The sequence below is a fragment of the Myripristis murdjan genome, chromosome 17, assembly GCF_902150065.1.
Source record: "Myripristis murdjan chromosome 17, fMyrMur1.1, whole genome shotgun sequence".
Taxonomy (NCBI): Eukaryota; Metazoa; Chordata; class Actinopteri; order Holocentriformes; family Holocentridae; genus Myripristis; species Myripristis murdjan.
Window position 1 is genome coordinate 17688755 of NC_043996.1, and position 20574 is coordinate 17709328.

Here is a 20574-nt window from a genome sequence, read left to right on the forward strand (position 1 = left end):
ATAATGATGCTTTGTAAGAGAGCGAGTTAATACATGTTGTCCACAGCTCACCAAAAGCCGGGCCTCCATAAGGCTAAGAGCTGAGTTGACTGTGGAGAACACCATGGAGCTTCTTTGTCTTACAAGACATTTTAATAAAGTCCTCTCAAATAAAGATATTCTTAAAAATGTGCGTCTTAAACTGTGAACTACATGCTTGTGGGTGCTTGTTCATTATGTCTGCCAGCAGATGTGGACGGAGCTTATTTCCTCACCTCCATTTGGTTGTTTGCTTGTTTGTTTGTCAAAATAAAATGTCATAATTCACATCTCCAGAATGAAGCATCGTAGAAAGATGCAGCGAAGTGCAATACATTATTGTATTATACATTTAGCTAGCTATTAATCAATACACAGGATATGACGTTACTATTCACTGTGCCATATTCCAGGATTAGCTGTTCTATAGCCGACCAACAGTGGTTCTCAACCTGGGGTGTGAAGACCGTCTGGGGTCCTTGAAAGGGTTCCAGGGGTCCCCAGGAAAAAAATGGGGAGTATTTTAATTTCTCTGTTATTTCATTGACTAGAAGTTTGTCCAATGAGAGAATGTGTAAGAATTACTATTGTGGTCATAGGATTCACACTCTTCACTGTTGATCTGCCAATCTACTGTACAGACAGATAGGGAATATCTAACTCTCATCAGATGGGGATCCTTGAGACAATATCTTATCAAATATGGGTCCAAAACCTGATGTGTATCAATTTGAAGGACACCAGTCACACTGCTCCACCTCAGCTGCTAGATCAGAATCCCTGAGCATTTTCCCAGCTTCATCTGCAGCATCTTCCTCCGGCACTGTGAGCTCTACAAAAAAAAAAAAAAAACATAGTTTGTTGTGACTTGATCAATCACAGCATCAAGTCAGCCATAAATTTCAGTACATCCCTAGGAAATATTAGCTACTTCCCAAAATCCACTGCCAGTTGCCAATGTTTTCCTGCCCGTAGCTGTCATGCAGCACGCCTGCCAAATATCCCTTCTCTCCTGATCTTCTCTCCCTCACCTACAAACTCATTCTCAGTACCCTCCTCATATTCTCAATGGCTGTTGCTAGAAGTCCTGGTTACGTCTCCGCGTATACTGTATCTTCCATGAGACAGGCTTGTTTTACAAGCTGACAAGAGATGGACAGGCAGGATCTTCACTTCTTCACTTGGCATGCGGTACAAATTGAATAAACACACAGAAAGCAAGACATAGAACATCAACTAATTTACACCGCTATGGTCACAATTATACAGTCATCATACTATGTTATCAAAGCCAGCTTGAGAATGATAGAGTTAAGTGCAAGTGTGGATTTTGATCACTGTGACTCTCTTTTGTGTGTGTGTGTGTGTGTGGGTGTGTGTGTGTGTATGTGTGTGTGTGTGCTTCTGACAGAGGCTGTGATCAACAATAATACCTTACCTCCCTCCCCATTCTTACATAGTGACTTACTCAACTATTCAGTGGTTAATTCCTGGCAATGGTAATGGCATGAAAGTGATGAGTAAGTCTCAGCTCGCTTGACCTTCCATACCCCGTCAGGGTATGAGTGGACCAAAGAATCGGGTAATGGTGCCACTGTGTGCTAACCATGGAAATACAGTGTGCGCAGAATCAGCAGAATGCCATCTAATCTTAGATTTATGTGAAGTAACAAGGGTTTTTTTTTTCTCCATACAGGGATACATCCTCTTTCCTCTGCAGTTACAGACGCTATAATTGCAAAACCCTAATCATGCTTTGCATACAGGAAATAAGCAGATAAAAGTCTTACTTCCACATTTTCTCACATGGTAATACTCTTAGGGCCAAAGTCTCATTTTGTCTTGGTGGTGTTATCAGCAGTCACACTGACCTGTGTCCATGGGTTTAACATTTAATAATAATAGTAATAATATTAATAATAATGATAATGATGATAATAGAGTCTAAATAAGCCTTAATGGATCAGCAGTGAGACATGCAGAGGGTGTGGTTTTGGAAGAGATATCTGCAATGTTAATTGATATGTTTTGAGCAAAAGGTCCTGTGTAACCAGCAGAAATAAGGTGAAATGAGGCTGTAACCATTTCTTTCTGAGGCCGTCTGTCCAAACAGCTCATAGATAACCGGCCATGACAACTATGTCAGTGTCATATGATCCAGCTGGCTTCTTGGCTCAAATCAAATTACACAGAGCCACTGCACGCACCATGGCCTCACCAATGAAATATATTCATTTTTCCTTCTCTCTCAGTCCTCTTTCTATACATTGCCACATTTTTACTTTGATTTTTTTTTTTCTTTTTTCTTTTTTTTAGAATGTGAGTTTTGGCTCAGGATGAAAAAAAAAAAAATGAAAACACATAGTTCTTTGACCATTATGTGACTAGGGTCATGTCCTGTGTCACAGATTCCTGAGAGAGGACAGGCTGTGAGGCCTTCTCCCTGACACTGTAAACCGTCTATTTCTACACGAGTAAGAGGAACCTTCTGTCTGTTACCACACTTCACAGATCTGAGGAGTTACCGCAAGACAGGAAGTGCTCCACTCATCCACCCTTCCTTTCCTCTAAACACTAAAAAAGCACATCATACGTTTGAGCTCTAGTCAAGGGTTGCATGTGAAGTGCTAAAATGCAAACACATTGTAGGTAACAGACATAAAGGCAATGAGATGAGGATGACACAGCTAGCAGGTGAAGGGTTATGATAATAGCTGGCTTGCATGTATTGCACTGCACCAGGGCAGTATAATATGGCATTGCAGCTGAGCTAGTCCAGGCTCTTGGGTATAGAAATATGACAGCAGTAGTTATAGCCACAGTTACATTTAGAGTAAGAGCAATGAGGACTAAAGTCATTTACTTTATTTTTTAAACAACAGGAAGTGAAGCAGCTTTTTGCAACCACAAAATGGGCAAAAATATATTTATTTTGAAGAATTAGCACTGACTAGAAGAACGTGAGCTTTATGTAGATTGGGCTTCTCAACTGTAAAAAAGGAGCAGAGCTGGTTCAGTCAGGAAACTCTCTGTGTATCATCAGCCGATTGCTTCCTGGCTGGTGAGCTTTTCATACTTAACCAGTCACTTCTCACTCTCTAAATTCAAAGCCCTTTAAATGAGACATCAGCTTATCTTGACGTGCTGCTTGTCTAGCTGCCCTACCGCCTCTTCTCATGCGTTACAGCATCACTTTAACCCGCTTCCTCCCCTCTCTGGTCCTGCTTAGATCTGGTTTTATGTTCAAGGGGGAACTGCATTCATCCCTTCTAAATATGGATATCTAGCAGTGATTTAGGAAACAAAATGTGCGCAGCAGCTAACATAACCGTCAAACCTTATGGCTTATAATCAAGTCAGAACAAATTCATAGAAAGAATGATTCTGCTCAATTCAGGGGATAGAATAATCATAGATTATCTTACATGTGATTATTTCCTCATTTCTCTGATTAACATCACAGTATCCTCTATGTTGTTATGATATACCAAGCTGACAGTACTCCTCATGGTGCCACTGAGATTTACCACTAGTGCTGGTGAAGCTATGGCAATATATTCCTATTTGGCCTCCTACATCAGTAATGCATTATTGTTGGGATTTTTCTAGATGTGGATATAGGGGTTTTGCTGTATATGGCACTGTTTGTATAGGCTATACAGTATATAGAGCATGTCAGCAAGCATTAGACAGAATGCAAAGGTTACTGGATTCAATCAGGAGGCTCCAACATGCTGATGCACACACTAAGTCACATGACTGAAGCCCTCCAGGCATGGAGCCCATGTGAGATTCATGGCCTCCTAGAAATTCTCGTGAGAATGAAAACATAGAAATTAATATTCCTTCACCTTTCTCTAACTCTCTTAGTCCTGCTGTCAGACTTAATATCATTGTGCACTGAGCATAGCATACAAGACAAGTATGTACAGAAACAAATGTCATTCATGCGCCACTCCACTTTATTGCATCCAACTCTCCCTCCCCCCACGTCATGGCTTTCTAGGCTTTCTATCTTCATGTGAAGCTGTATGTTAAGAAACAAACAGAGTCAAATACTGATTTATGGACTTTCATATAATACATAAATAACCTCTTCTTATCAACCTACCCACAACTGGCACCTCAGAGAACCCTGTGGGACTCAAATGGTACATTCAGGGGCATCATGGCAGTGTTCAACCATCCAAATCCAAATGAAACTACCTACCAGACTGTTATTATACACTGTACTGTAGCTTTAATGATTTACTGAACTGTAGATTTTTTGTGGGGGTGAGATTTACATTCATGGACATAAAAAGCCAAGAAAACGTGAACTGTTAGACTTGACAAGTATGACTAATGTGACAGACGTTTGGAGAGGTAGCCAACACTTTAACATGCAGGCTTATGAATAATGATTACCATCTCCACTGCAGAGATTATTTTTATTCAACTACTAACAGTTGCCTTGCCAGCTACCAAGAAAAGTGGATATTTAGCTATCTATGAAAAAAATTGTGTGCTAACTCAATATATACACACAGTGACTGTTCATTTCAACACTGCATCACCACTGATCAAAAGGTAATTAACTTCAAATCTTGTCAACATTGCCAGTTAATTTAATTACACACGCAGAGCTGGTGGGCCATTTTTAGCTATATGTGTATTGGGGTTGCTTTTAGTTACAATGATATTCTAAACATCAGTTTGCTGTCTGCAGCATTTCACCCATAGAAATTGAATGGGAGTGGACAATGAAGTGTTGGCTGTGGTCATTTGACTAGTTCAAAAGAAAATGCTGATTGTTAATTGTTATGGTGATGACACATGTCAGTGATGCTGTAAATCTGCCTGTAAAGTTCATCCTCCATGAAAACTCCATATAAATCCTCAATTTCCCTCCAGCAGCAAGGCAAAGGATGCAGTGCACAAAAGATGCCTGTGTTGTACTAGGCCTACTCCACTTCTCGTTTGGTCACTGCAAAACATCACTGCAGTGAGCGTGTGACTTGCTCCAGGTTGTTTTATATGGAAATTTATTACAGAAGTTAGCCTATTACAACAATCACATTTCTTTGCAATGAAAGCAAATCCAAGAAAAAAAAGGCCATTCGCTCTAACCATCCTGCTCTCTCTACACTTCCTGCATTTCTTTTTTTGCCTACAGTGTTGACTTTAGGGTGGCGCTGCATCCCAGGCTGTGGTTGAGGTGAGGATGAATATTCAGAGCAAAAAAGTACCATGAGCCACCACCACATCTGTTTCAAAGAGGATGCAACTCAACTGGAATTAATTAAGACAGGGACTGACTTATACCCAACCCAAATCTGCACTGTAGTCACAACTTTAGAGAAAATAACTTGTCTCTGCTTGCATTGCAGTTAAATTGCTATACAATATTATTTTTGTGCAAAAAAATGTCAGAGTTAAAAAAAAAAAAAAAAACATGAGGGGACACATGCCCCCGTAGTTTGAATGGTCATGGTCACTGGGTGTATTGGTCCTTTTTATTTAAAACATTCAACTAATTACTGTCCACTTCAAGCAGTGATTGAACTGAGGACAAATGGTCAACTTGGGTCAAATGGGAAATATCAACGTCACTCTGATTCCAAATGTAGCTTCATTTGGTCTGCTGAAAGTAAGACCTATCACACAACTAATGAAGACCCACACCCAGAGGTTTAGAGCAAATAGAGGCTTGGTATGACATTACCCACCCTTTATTGTACCACACGGTCCTGTAAGGAATCACTCAGGGATGGATCAGAGATGTCAAATCATGCATCAAGGAGGCCTGAGAGTATGCATCTATTCAAACCAAGCAATCACTCAGCAGGTGATTTCACTGATTAGTTCACATCCAACCAAAGAGGAGGACCTTACCAGTGAAATCCCTGTACTGGCTGGTAACAATGACACCCTGCATAATTTGTTGTTTGACATCTGATCTTATGGTTGCTCTTGAAAACAGCAGCAGTACAGAAAGTGACATTTAAGGGCAGTAGTTCCGAATACCAGTGTTCATGATGCAGAGCCTGCTGGTTTTCATTGTAGCAGTCTAACCAGGGGCTATTTTACTCACAAAATGTTCCCCCACCCATTTGTGGCAGAAGTTACCGGCCCACCAAACCGGCTGGGTAAGATTAGGCATTAAGTTAAAGAAGGTTAAGATTAGGCATGAGGTTAGAAATGGTTAAATGTACTGTAGATAATATGGCAGAGATGCTTAGGGTTAGGTGGATAAAATAGTTCTGTGGATAAAATTAGGAGAAGGCACTGGGAGTGACTTCACTGTTGTGCCAGGAATATGAGTGGAAAAAATATGCAAATTTTACACCTTAACGCCAGGTGAATGTATTAACTATGTGGCCAAACAGAAAACCAGTAGTCCTCTGGGTCCAGAAGAGACCATATTTACTCATTGTATGTTGTCTGTTCTCTTGTCATGAGCACTTATCATAGATAAAAATAAAGAGAATGCCCATCCAGCAGGGCTCTTACGCCTAATCATTTAACTGAAACCAACCTGCAAACAAATAAATAATAATAATCAATTCCACATCTCTTCTGTTAATCCATCACTTCAGCCCATCCATTCCAATTAAAGCCATTAAAGCCAAAAACATGGGAGTGCAACTAATTTTTTTTTCTATTGAGTATTTGCCAAGAAGTCACTCAACACTGTAAAAATGATCAGTCTTGGTGAATGAGTGGAAACAATGAACCTCTGAAAGGATCATCCCCACTCAGAGCGTATGATAAAAATCAATACTGAAGCCCTCACCCACCATAATAATTAGCAGACCTTTTGGTTGCCACATTATGTTAACAAATATCCTAGTTTGCACAGAGGGGAAAAACTGGCTTTGCCTGTCTCTTAAAATGAAACTGTTCAGAAGGTATGCTCATCATTTCCTTTCATTCGTTCTCCAGGTAAGAAATTGGCTAATTAAGTGTACATTCCCCAGCAGACATTAAGATAGGCCATGCTCTTTTACACTTAAAAATAAATGAAGAGCGGCCAACCGGTAGATGGAAAGCGGCCTCTTTGATAAAACACTGGATTTTAGGATCCAGTGAAATTTCAGAGCTTTTTGGAGAAGCGTACATGATGCTGACTAACCAATCACCATGAAAAACATATGGGGGTCTTGGCCATGACAGCGACTGAATGTTTACTACAAATAACTAGATTAGAAGTGGAGAAAGCAGCGGTAGGAAAGGTAGATGGTTGTTTGCAAATTGCAGGAAACAACAGGGGAAGTTAAGAGAGCTTGTGCTAAGTGTACCTTACACTCAGCACATTTTGCTGATAGTGGCGGCTACTGCAGCTAGCCATTAAACAAAGTGCGTGCTGCTTGATTCTCCATTCAACTGAGGCAGCACCATTTTTGCAGAAAAGCATAATAGTCGGAGCGCGTCCATAGGCTGAATTTTGGGAATCTGAGCTTGGCTCTGTGTGGTTAGGAGACACTTCAGACTGCATCTCATTGGCCAGTCTGAGGAACGACTCACAAATGCCTGTCTATGTATGGCTGAATGAACTTGGCTGCTGACACAGAAAGCCCTCTCTGTCCTCCACTCCACAATCTCGAAAACATGCGGCGGGAAGAGGGAAACAGCTCTCCCCAGCTAAACACACTTACTGGAAACCCTACCCACTACCCAAACAACTGGACTGAGAAGTTTTCATTCGCCTGAGCCATGATAATTTACTTAATAACATTCAATCAGTGCCATGGCCCCACTCATAACAAGTCTATCATATGATGAACAGAAAACATGAGTGACCTGTGAGTCTTGCTTATATTTTTTTGAGCATGACATCTTAACATGAGGTGAATACCAACATTTAGCAAGTATTTTTTGTCTGTTTGAAACAACAGCAAGCTGAGGGATACTTTTTTTTTTTCAAAATTTTTCATTTCAAAGCAGCACTGAAAGTTAAATGTTTGCATTGTCAGCACAGAAACAATCACAGCACGCAAGTGTTACATAAAATGCTTTTTGTATTAAAAGTCTTTTAAACCAGACAGTTGGATGCTTGAGAGTTTATCCCAAGGAGAAAATTACAATTAAGTCAGAAATGTCACATTTTATTAAAACAAAACAAAACAAAAATCTGGACAACACAGACATGGCTTGCCATTCAGTGAACCAAAATCCTAGTGGGTTGAAGTTTATCTCTGTTGTTCTTGGTGGACCAGTACCTCTAGTAAAAAGAAGGCCTGATTTGGACCTGAAGCATAGGTCTGTTACAAGCTCAGCTTCCTGACTGCACGTTGAGTAAAAAAGGAAGAGGCTTTTTCACTTTGACCCCGACGTTTAGCAAAAACTGTGGGAGGAAAAAAAAAGTTCTGATTGCCATCAAGACGCACTGCAGAAGAAGTAGGGCTCATCAGTTGGCACAGTCACAGGTATTTTCTTAGGAAGGCACTTGACATGGGGTCCTGGCGTTCCCCATGCAGCGACAGCAATGCACCACGGTCCTTGTTTGCGCACACTGAGGAGTGACACTGTCAGCTAAGTGCAAGTTTGTAATAATAAATCCACTTTCACCAGACCAGAAGGAAGGAAAAACAAAATGTATAGGCTTAATGGATCTCCACCACAGTCCACAACTTGAAACTCAGTGTCTTGGCTAGTGGGTCTGAGCCACTTGGATCACGCTTGCTTTTTCTTTTCCTGTAAATTAAAGAGCACTCAGATTGGATTCGGGTGACCTGTGCAAGGCTTGAGTGGTGGTTGATGATTTTATGTTTCAGATACAATGCAACGAGGAGGGTTTCTTTCATAGTTTTGGGCCCCTCGGCTTCAATTTTAGCCAAATGTAAACAGCGAGCTTACAAGTGACCGATCCCAGATTTCTAAGGGGAGTTGGCAGTCCCCCATCTCCAAGACAGATGGACCAAGCCCAGAAGATGTAACAGTACAACTCAACGATAACCAAAAGCATTACACGTTTCCATGAGTAAAACAAGAAAATAAGTGTCTCTCTTAGGTTTCACAATAAGACATTCCCATTGAGGCACATTTCCAGAGAAGTGTCATATACAAAGCTATAAAAAAATCGGAAACATTCAAGTACTTTGTCATGTAAACACTTTCCAGCCTATTATACATAATAGATTGTTGTCGTCGATTTTTGTTTGTGTGCAATAAGACAACAGTGTGAGGAGAAAAATACTTGCAAAAAAAGCCTGCGGTCAATTCAGAGTGCGCATCATGGGTTATCATCAACAAGTTATGAAACAAGGCTTTCGGAATAGTATGCTTGGGTTCAGCCCAGATACATTTTTTTTTTATTTTTGTTTTTTAGAGCAGGACACATGAACAGCACTGATCACCGCCGCTGGGAACAGTGGAGTAGTTCATCTGCCTGACGATTTCTGCGAATAGTTCGTCGACTGATCCTTTATTTTTGGCTGAAGTTTCCATAAACGGGCAGCTCCAGTCCTGGGCCAGCGCCTTGCCTTCCCCGGAAGAGACCTCCCTCTCTCCCTCCAGATCCACCTTGTTCCCCACCAAGATCATGGGCACCCTCTCGTATCTTTTCACCCGGATGATCTGATCTCGCATCGGCTTGATGTCCTGGAAACTCTGCTGGTTGACCAGGCTGTAGACCAAAATAAACCCCTGGCCGTTTTTGATGTACAGGTCTCGCATGGAGGCGAACTGCTCGGTCCCCGCCGTGTCCAGGATTTCCAACACGGAGGGGGACGAGTCCACCTCGATTTCCTTCCTGTAGAAATCCTCTATCGTGGGGTCGTACTTCTCGATGAAGGAGCCCGTCACGAACTGGACAGTCAATGCGGATTTGCCGACTCCGCCCGATCCCAAAACAACCACTTTATACTCCCTCATGGCTGTTTAGCAAAGCAGACACCTCCTTTTCCACGAAGCCTCTCTCCCACCCGCTGGCCGCCCCGATGTTTTCAAACCAAGCTGGCTGGGAAGGCAGCCCTCTCGCTCGGATCGCAGTCAAATCCGTCGCCGGCAAACGCTCCCACGCTCGTCTTCGGTGCCCGCGGATCACAGGTCTGGCGATAATGACAGCTCCTGGGCATTAGCGGCGTAGATTAAAGCACATTTTGATTGCACGTATTGTGCAATGGTGCTGGGAAGCGTGATCGCTTCTCCCCTCTTGCTTGGCGTTTCCTGCCCACATCCTCAGCGCGTCAAGAGCACAGGCTCAGTTCCGTTTTCTTAAAGGCACAGTCGCCCCAAACCTCAGCCCAGGCCGTCAGATGACCGGCAGTGCGCATGCCTGTCTGCGTCCTGTCTGGCTCACTTGGACCCTCAGTGAAGGCGTTTGAGCTGCCTGATGTCTCATCATAATCGCCATGATAGATTAAACACACCAGTTATGCAAAAGAGGGCAATTAATTAAGTGAATTAATGCATTAACTAGCAGATAATTATGTCAGTACACCTGATTTTACATTGCACATGGGTATCACAAAAATAATAAAAGCTCCATATCTCAAAGGATAAAGAATCATTGCTGTTTCAAGAAAAAATCATTATTTACTCATTAATATGTAAATGTATGCTGCAAGATGTTCCAGTATCTGATATAATCTAATCATCTACTCTGTGGGGGGCATGATGATAAAAACTGCAGAGCAAGTTAGCAATAAACATATGGCCTCTATGTGGTGAATGGTGTATTTTCCCTCAGTGCTGCTAATCAGTAACAAATACACCACCTTTACTTTTGCTATATAGACTAATCAAATTCATTAAGGTTTTTTTTTTTTTTTTTTTTTTTTTTAACAGTGGTATATTTTGGACACCAAATACCACCAACCACTTATGGCCATCCATCACTATGGAAATGAAAGAATGCACATCAAACAGATTAATATATTTACACATTTAAAGTGTTTTTCTTGTTTAAATAGTTTAGCTGAGATTATTTGTACAGACTGACATCCTGGTGGACTAAAAGTAGCTTAATCATTCAATTAATAAAGAAATATATTATAAATAAAAATCAGATGTATCTTAATTAGAAGTGAATCGTCAATCTACTGCCCAGGTAAATCAGAGCTAACTGAAGTGGTTGAAGCACAAGTACTTCAAATAGAGCCATGATGTCATCAACATGTAAAATTTAAACAAATGATCAGAAGACTGGTTTTCTTGAGTTTTAATTCTCAGATGTGTTTTATTGAACTGATTTATTATCAGATCTGACCCAGATAATGCATACTGTCTGCAGAAGACAGTACAATCTAGATATCTTTTCTCATCTGTCCTATATCATTCTCCATGGAGCCGCTCTGCAATTAATGTCTTGATGACATTGCAGCCTCAAGGTGAAGGCAGCTGTTCAAGGTTCATATTCATATACAGTACATCCCATAGACTGCCCTAGATTGTCCCCCATGCAAGAATTGGACCAGATAATATGGGTAAATGATTCATTTTAATCAGCGTGGTCTATCAGAAGGATAAGGCTTATGGCAAAAAGACAAGTGTTGGGTAAGATGTCACATGAAGAAATGTCAATAAGGTTTTCAGATCTTCTGCTGGCCCATGTCTGGCACACATACACACACACACACACACACACAAACACTGACCACACAACTGTTGCATGAGCAAATCAAATATTGTTTTATTCAGATTTTTTTTTTCATCCATACAGCAAGAGTCAATTATGGCAACAATAAAATGTGCATAAACAAATCTGAAGACAGAATAGTACATTATTGTGTGGCAACGATTAGCAAATACGTAATTGGTGGTTGCACTTACAAGTAAAAAGCGGTCAAAGCGTACGTGTGCCCCCAGCAGGGAAGAGAAACCTTGGTTCAAGCCCAGAGACTGAACATCTGGTTCGGAGAAAATGGTGCTTTGGTTCTATAGCAACTATACAGCGACCTCAAGTCAGAAACACACTGACCTTGACCGGAGACTGTTACATTCATTTCAAAGACTAATTTGCCAATATGCATTTGGTGTGGTGAGCCTTCACCTGCTGAGTGCACAGCTATGATAGCAGGAACAGTTTCCTGTGAGTCAGTGTTGACTGTAATTATATGGCTATGATGAGAAAAAGTATCTGGGGTGGATGGGTGCTAATATTTTATCATTCTAAATAACATGGTAGCTTGGAAAATATTTTATCACACAAGAGTAAGATGACTTGTTTTTGAAGTATTATTTCTCCCCACTGTGGATGTTATCTACTGTATGAGAACTTTGAAAAATATACTGTATACTTTGTAATCTGAATGCGTTATCTTTCCTTACATATCTATGCAGTCTCTTTTGTTTGTTCTTTTACATGCAGTCAAATCAAACTATAGTAGAATAAAATTTTTGATAGAGTTTCATGTATCAACTGTACCATGGGAGCAGCAATACTGCAGGACCAAGTCCAACAACTGATATATGGACATCATTTGATATGTCATACTACAAGAGGGGTGGGAGTAAGCATGACACGGGGATATCTACTCCCCTACAACATTCCCTGGCAATACTAGCCACTGATAAAATAAGCCAAAAAGCGCATAGCTTTCTCTGAATGCATTGGCCAAGAAACTAGTGCCCTTCTTTGCAAGCAATTTTTTTAGCTGGTCTTCTAATTTAAGAATTTAAATTAATCTAACAAAATTCCTTATAATTATAGATCTTTTTTTATTCAAAATAATATCTCAATATGATACATGTTTTTTCTCTGTTCATTTGACTATATACAGAAGTGCAAAAAGTCAACCTTCGTCCCTTAGGTTAGAACTCATCGTCTGCAGCATTACTGACTTCACCAATCTGGAAAAGCCTTTGCTATCTCACGCCTAATCTCACTATCCACCAAACATCCAAAGACCCGTCAATCTCACTGTTCATTTTGGCCTGACATTCAGGGCAAACTTAAGAAATATTAAAACAAACGTACATATCTTTTTTGAAATGGATACAGTAGAAAATAATTTTTACTCTAAAACATGGACAATCTATATTTCAATACAATATATTTTCAAACATGATCTTGACATGTTACAAGGAAAATTTAAGTTGGTTAAAACATTAGTCTTTTTGTCTACTCAGAGTTGCTGCAGTTGCAGCAAATAAATTCGATCTCATTCCTTGTATCAAAAAACTCTTTCATCAACAGAATTAATTGATAATGTAACATCAACTAAAAAGAGACATCCAGCTATATGAATGAAGTGAATATTTAAAACTGACTCAACACATTATCATTTATATGGTTTGAAAAACGTTATGAATGTCATACTATCTCAAAATCTACAACGGCTATATAAATGTTGTCAAGTAATATATAGTAAGGCAAAAAAATCTACAACTACATACCTCAAATAGATTCAAATCCTTAAGTAGTTCATAACACATAAGTTCAATGAAATTTAAGAGAGTAATTGTTACTTTTACATAGAGAGAGAAAGGGAAAGAAAAAGATCATAAGCGGCATGTGAGAGAACTATAAAACATCATTGGTGTTCTTTACCTGCATGGTGATTGAAGGTACATTTGATTGGGCTGGGACCCATAATTGTAATCTAAGGCTTTGTTAGGTACATTACAATCGGTAAAGACACACTACACACCTCTGCAAAAATGGAAAAGGGAAATGATCACATAACTGACAGCTGAATGAGAGATAAACATGTTTTCCTAATTATTTCAGACGTCTTAGGACATGCTTCAGTAACCCTTCGTGAGTATGACTGAGAGAAAAACTGTGCTTTGGTATCCATAGTCAGACCTACATGTGAACGAGAACCTTCACGTTTTGCCGGGAAATGCAAGTCAAAATGATCGTGCCTCGTATTTCCTCAAAAGTGAAAGTTCACATGGGATGGGTTGTGAAATTAGAGCAAGGTGACCAGACAAAACAATCATTCAAGTGCACATGTGGTTTAAATGACCTAATAGACCTTTGGGTCTGCTGTTGTTGTTGTTGTTGATTTTTTTTTGTTTTTTAAATCAACACATAGTTCAACAGTGCTTCTTACAGACAGTTTTAGAGTCCCTCTTCCTATTAAAAGGGGGAGCAAGGTAACGTGATCTCATCTGAAGCTACACCCTCCTTTTCATCAGGCTTTAGAGTCAATGGACTTGAGCAACAACTTTATCTCAACAGATAAATACGGCACATACTGTAGTCTACGCAAAAGAAAGAAACAAAACAAAACCCTTTAAGAACAAAATACTCCTCCATTTTCTATTTTAACAGAAGAAAAAAGAAATATCTAAAATTTTGGAGAAAACCCCATCGCTAAAAGATTACTAAGGGAAACATGAGACATTAAAAAAAAAACACTCACAATTGAGATTCTGCAAAGAAAATAATATATAAAAGAGCCATACAAAACATTTACCTTCGGTAAACAGAATAACACTGCTGAGATAACACTCTGGTTTTAGCTGTATGGCCTTGATGGCACATGACAAGGTAAGAAAAGCTAGCCTGGCTGTGCTTTCAAGGTACACAGGTATGTTGGTTTACCCAGAACATTCATACGTCCAAGACCCTCATTTCAACATCTAGTTTCACTAGTAGCCGTAAAAACACAATACTGTACATGCTTTATCATTTTGGCGAATAAAATTCCTGCTAAAATTATTGTGCCTATCAGATTTTAATTCAAATTCAAGGTGCATGTTTGCATTTCACTTGTAAACCATGAAATATGGCTATCAATTAAAAAAAAAAGAAAAAAAAAGAAAAAAGCAGAACAAATAAAAAAAAAAGGAAAGAAAATCTTTCTTGGTCTTCTAACGTACCAGCACTGTATGCTGCTAGATGCAACCACGGTCTTGACCTTCTGTGCGTGCAGTAATGATAATAATTAGAACAATTTGAGTGCTATGATTTAGTCAGACACAGAGGTGTAATGTGAATGTCCCCACTGGGAGAGATGCACAGACCCTGGCATCGAGATGTCCTTCTCTCGGCTGGACGTTGGCTTTGACAACAAGGAGGTTGGTGAGGTTGGCTCTTCTTGACAATGATATGTGGGTGAATGGCACAGACCATGTGTTGCACCCTAGATGTTTACATGCGTGATAAGACCATCATTGTGGACCGACAAAGAGACGACAGACTCTCCTTGTCCCATTGCTTGACATTCTGAACGTTATGTACATAAAGGCTGAACTCTTTAGGCTTGGACGGTGCCAGCACACATTCATTTGATCTGCAAGAAGACAAGAAGAGAGGCATTTTGCTTACCAAAAAAAAAAAAAAAAAAAAAAAAAAAAAAAAAAGCAGATGTTTTCTGCGTTAGACGTTAGGTTCCTACTGACAAAGGCAATGAGGTGCTATAAAAACTACACTATGTGCACACAAAATGTCAAATTCTAAGCTGAAGTTATAGTGCAACTTCCGTGCAATTAGCTGCATGTTGTAAATTAAAATTTTACTGTTGCTATGTCACCAAACCCACATGGAACATTCCAAATGATGATGCTAACCCACTTCACGATTTTCATTGGATGGAACCAAATTGCATGAAAAAGTTTCACATGTGACATCGGCCTTGTAGCAGGTAAGCCGAATCTCTAGCTAGTGCAAATATGAGTCACACTAAGTGGCCAAACATAATAAAACAGAAAGAGGATAAGGATTGAAAGGGGAACTCACTGTTCTTGAGAGGAACTACATTTGAGTCAAGTACTTGTGATTACTCAGATGATCTGCAGATATTATTGGAATCTGGGGACAGAGACAGATAAACATCGAATGAAATTTCCCAAAACTGAAACATTTAAATGGCGACATTATATCTAACACAACTCAACACATTTCTTTAACCACGTCCTCTCTGCACTCAGATGAGTTTATTGCTGAGAAGGATGAAGATGACAAGATAGAAAAGCAATTTGGTTACAGTTGTGCCAAAAATTTGTTCAGGCATGTCACAGGTAACATATGCTAAGAATCAACATTCGCTTCTGGAGAGGAGGGAAGAGGAGGGGAGGACTGAAGGGAAGGGAGGGATGAGGGGTACAGAGGGAAACAGTCAGTGAGGTGGCTCCCCCATGCAAATCCAAGTCCTCCAGCTTGTTGACCTGCACCGCTCAATACATTGCAGAAACCTGGCCCTGGACCAAGATTAGCAACAAGAGGATTTATCATACAACTTTGTCCACTGGTCATATTACTCATATAAACTGTACGATGTAGCTCTGCTAACAAACGCCTTCAAGAGACTTCAAAAACCTTCTTACAGACTGGTAATGATTTTCTGGCTGTGAGAATGATGAGTATGTCCAGCTTTTAAAAACAGCAGGAATGTGGTAAAGCTATGCCTTACGTGCTGGAAGCAGCAGCGAAAAAACAAAAAAACAAACAAACAAACAAAAGCCAAGCACCAAATGGCACAGATAGCGACTGTTGCACAAATTGTGCAAATGGCTCTAAAAATGGAGACAAAAAAACTACCTCATACATACCAAATGCATGTATTCGTTGGTAGTCAACTTTGATAAGGAAGAGTCCTCAAAATAGGAAAGGACAAAAATCGAGGTTAAAATGAGGAAAAACATTAGATGGAATACATTATGCTCTTTCAGATAGACAGTTATATTCTCAGATAGACTTATCAAGCTACAATGTTTCGGTAATAATTGAAAATACTAAATTATGTAGATTCTCATAGTATATGTGTACACATGAGTGCATGTTGAACTGTAATACAAAAGTGTAGGCCAACAAGAGGGAGTACCGCCCTTTCCCCAGCCCACCCCCAGCTGTAAGACACAAGCATCCCCAGATCATCCATGTGCATATAGAGATAGAGAGATAGAGAGAGAGAGGGAGAGAGGGAGAGAGAGAGGGAGAGAAAGAGAGAGAGAGAGATAGAGAGAGAGAGACAGACAGACAGAGGCAGTAGAGGTGCAAACCTGATTGGTGGAGGCAGTTGCGAAGGGAACGCTTGTGGCAGATGTGGTGGCTGCAGACACAGTGGCTGGGGTACCACCGTGCATCATGGGAACTTTTTTGGAGGGAAAATCATGTAAGCAAAAACACATAGAGGAGCAGTGTAGCCACATACAAACCAGGCAAAATGAGAAGGAGAGAGAGGGAGGGGATGAGACAGGGGGTTCAATTTAACCGGTTCCCTTTTTTTTCCTCACTGCCAACAGTGATAAAAGCTGCTGTGACGCCCCCGCAACCCCCCACCCCTAAAAACTGCTTTGACAAATGTAGCAGCGGTAGCGGTCACCTCCACATGCGTGTGGATTAGCAGTGAAGTGACCAAACAGTTTTATGGTAAACACCCAGATAAGAGCTCATTTAAAAAGGGCCATAAAATAAAGTGCCAATCCTGTTATATGAGTCTCGAGGATGAAGTTATCAAGGCAGAGGAGATAAGGGGGGCATGTTATAATTGAACTCCCTCAGCTTTCAAATGTTTTCAAAGGGGTTTCATTAGGTGTCAGGTTAAACCAGCCAGAAGCCAAGGTGGTCAAAAGAGTTGAGAATGGGCAGAGGCGTGGGGTGGTCAAGCAACATCATTGTACATAGAAAAGTAACAAGATGAAAGTCAATTAAAGTGGCTTTGTAAACAATTAAAGCTGTCATAGCACACAACATTTTACTATCATCATTTTTATCTTCTTCTTACATGGACGCTTGCATATGCATCAAAATCACACATAATATCTTCACGCAACCAGCACTGTGACTCTCAAGTCACCAACACCCACATTAAAATAGGCAATTTGGTGTTATCAGCTAATTCTCTCATACACACACAAAGTTCATCAGGTTGCACAGGATTTAAGTAGCTGCCCCTTTGGTTGTGCTGGTTAGATTTTGATGACGTGTGAGTCACAGGAGGTTACGGGTATCTAAAGAAGGAAAGCTGGAACCTACCAACACTGGCTGCAGGTGTCATGCACAATATTGAGCCTGCCCATCATGCAGTGCAACAGGAAGTGGATTGGATAGGGAAGAGAAATCAAAACAGCCCATCACAAGGTTCGTTAGAGTGAGGGGAGAGATAAGGTGGGAAAAAAAGGTTAATACTTCTCGGACAACACAGTCATCAGTGATTGGACAAAGGCGAAGTGGTGAACTATAAAGGCAGTCTGTTAATCAGATGACAGATTCTGAATCTTAACTTTTGTCTGAAGTGTACTGCATATGAATGTGTAATACATCAAGAGTGATAGTGGTTATGTTTGCAACTATCAAGTATTAAACATTATATACACACTCAAGACAGAAGTGAGAAGAACAGCAGCTCTGTGCAGAAGCCAGACTCAGCCTACTTTTTTTTTTTTTTTAGCCAAACTGATGCATTGGGTAAAATGAACCAACCCATCCAGCCCCGGTTCATCCCAGCCCAAGCCAAAGCCCCAGCGAGAGCTCGTCATCAAAATCTGAGTGACCACACCATGAACACTTTACTAAGACAGTCTACAGAAACAAATCCTAAAGACCAGCTTCTTCCTCATTCATACGGCATTTACTAGAAGAGGTAAGTAGCCCTATGGAGCGATATAAAGTTAGTAAGTGAAAAGACGTTCTACCCATTTTAAACAGAGAGTGGCCATGCAGTGCCATCCAAAGCGCAATGCACTGTTGAAGCGATTTTAACAGTAAATTTGAAACTGTGCTCAGAGGTAGAAGTGGCACTACATGTGTGACCCCTGGCTAAGGATCAAATCCAGCTACGGCTTTCTCTCCTGTGTCTCCCTCAGCCTTTCTCTCTGCTCTCCTGCTGTCTAAAATAAAATCGGAAAGGTGAGTGCGCTGTCCACATTCTTCAGAATCTGTGCTGAACTACAGCCTACCACTCCGTTTCCACCCAGCCACAGCCAAACAGAAGCTGGGTTAAACTGATCTAGGCATCTTCTGGGTGGTCAGAGCTCTATCAGTGGTTGGTGTTGGAGCCATACCTGACGGCAGAAAAGCCTGCTGCTGAAACTGCATGTTGGCCAGGGCCTGTTGGTACTGGAGCATGCCGGTGTTAAACACGGCAGAGGCCCCGTTGGCCTTCTCCAGGGCTGCCCGCTTTGGCAGGGGAGCCATGACACTATGGGGGATGCCCTGCCCAGCCAGGTGGAGGGAGGGAAGTAAGAAAGAGAAATAGGAGAGAGAGAGAGAGAGAGAGAGACAGAAGAGAGAGACAGAGAGAAAGAGGTGCGTGGAAGGGAGAGAGATTGTGTTTGGAGAGAGGCAAAAAATGGGAAAGAAAACAAAAAACAAACAAAAAAACAAAACAATGGTACATACGTTAGAGGACATCGTACAAACAGCATCACAACATCCTTGTGTGTACATCAACAACATCATCATCAACATCATCAACATCATCATCATCATCATCATATAATCATTAGCAAGCAAGCAGCAGTCTGACACAAGTACTACACAAGCAGGAGCATGGTGCCTACTGGAGCTACAGGCTAACAAGCATTCGTATCATATTCATCATTTTATCAGGAAGCTTACTGGGATGATTACTTCTGTACTCCTAAAGCTGTCTAAATGCAACAGAAGCAAGCATTAACTATTAAAATAATAAGGCTGCTAACAAGAGGTGGAACAGATAGGAAGCACAGAGAGTGGGAGGCTGCACTGCTAGCTCCATGATAAACTGTGTAAGCCATGTTTAAGTGATGGTTCACTCCCAGACAGATATCAAAAATGGTCTCAGGCCAAGGGGGTGAAGTCATCTCTTGAAAATATTTTTACAGCGCCAAAATTCACACCATATCATGCATGCAACATGGATTTTATCTTGGCATGAGGCCGCTCTTGAGGTCTGAGTATCCGTGACAAGGTTTGATGATGGAGTGAACTATCATTTGAACTGTAATTATCTGTTATGGTGGGATCACTCCTGTATGATTTTACAGATCCCCTTAGCCCCACCCTTATCCATCTGACATGCACTAGGAACACATACATGCAAAGAGCTGACTGGGCTGCTCCACAACACTGAACGACTGACTTTGACGTAAGACTAAAGCCATGCCACCATTATAAAAGGCCTACTTCCCTAGCCCTCACTGACTGTTGTTAAATAAGCTATAGGTGATGAATTGATTGTGGCTCCTAGCACAAATTCCACATGTGAATTCATGTTTAAGGTGAGTTTTACATGAACACGATCTTTTGGTGTTGGATGCAATCGAAGCCTGAAAGCCACAATCACTTTATCACTGGCAATAATGACAGAGCAACAGGAGGAAATACAGACATTACACTGAGACAACGACAACAAAAATAGCTAAGTATCTTTGGTTAAAACATTGCTCTACAACAAAGCCACATGCCAAGCTAAAAGGTGAAAGGTCATAGTACCAGGTCAAAGGTTGCGTCGAGGGGTCGCTTCAGTGATTTGACAGCCGACTGAGTCTTAATTAGCAGGCAGCGAGCACATGATGGCAATGGGCCAATGGGGTTCAAGCGCATTAACATAAACCAGCAAGCAGAGGTGCATCATGGGGGCAGCAGTGCAGTTTGGGTATAGGTGAGAAAAAACAAAAACAAATAAAAAAACAAATCATTGGAATGCAATATACAAGGGGATAACAGGACTAAGGCATGCACAGTGTCGACACTAGTTC

General features: G+C 40.8%; 3 protein-coding genes across 24 annotated transcripts in view; all 3 read right to left on the bottom strand.

The window, feature by feature from the left end:
* Positions 1 to 5811, bottom strand: part of kcnab1b (potassium voltage-gated channel subfamily A regulatory beta subunit 1b) — a 49860-nt gene extending 44049 nt beyond the window's left edge. The window contains exons 1-2 of the mRNA XM_030075225.1: positions 5727 to 5811; positions 734 to 850 (exon numbers count right to left, since the gene is read on the bottom strand). The gene's annotated coding sequence lies outside the window, so the exon portion shown is untranslated. The remainder of the gene's footprint in view (positions 1 to 733; positions 851 to 5726) is intronic.
* Positions 5812 to 8000: 2189 nt separating this feature from the next.
* LOC115375705 (ras-related protein Rap-2b-like) lies at positions 8001 to 10196 on the bottom strand. The gene has a single exon (XM_030075227.1). The coding sequence runs from the start codon at positions 9871 to 9873 to the stop codon at positions 9325 to 9327; it is 549 nt and encodes a 182-aa protein (XP_029931087.1). The 5' UTR covers positions 9874 to 10196; the 3' UTR covers positions 8001 to 9324.
* Positions 10197 to 12222: 2026 nt separating this feature from the next.
* The window catches only part of mbnl1 (muscleblind-like splicing regulator 1), a 52864-nt gene continuing 44512 nt past the window's right edge, over positions 12223 to 20574 (bottom strand). For 6 of the 22 annotated variants that reach the window (XM_030075207.1, XM_030075205.1, XM_030075203.1 and 3 more), the window contains exons 6-12: positions 20309 to 20362; positions 18898 to 19048; positions 17870 to 17905; positions 16894 to 16985; positions 16444 to 16488; positions 15632 to 15703; positions 12223 to 15185 (exon numbers count right to left, since the gene is read on the bottom strand). In XM_030075207.1, the coding sequence (XP_029931067.1) occupies positions 15647 to 15703; positions 16444 to 16488; positions 16894 to 16985; positions 17870 to 17905; positions 18898 to 19048; positions 20309 to 20362 (435 nt within the window). In that variant the 3' untranslated portion in view covers positions 12223 to 15185; positions 15632 to 15646. The remainder of the gene's footprint in view (positions 15186 to 15631; positions 15704 to 16443; positions 16489 to 16893; positions 16986 to 17869; positions 17906 to 18897; positions 19049 to 20308; positions 20363 to 20574) is intronic. The other 16 variants (XM_030075209.1, XM_030075214.1, XM_030075211.1 and 13 more) reach the window with 9 other exon arrangements.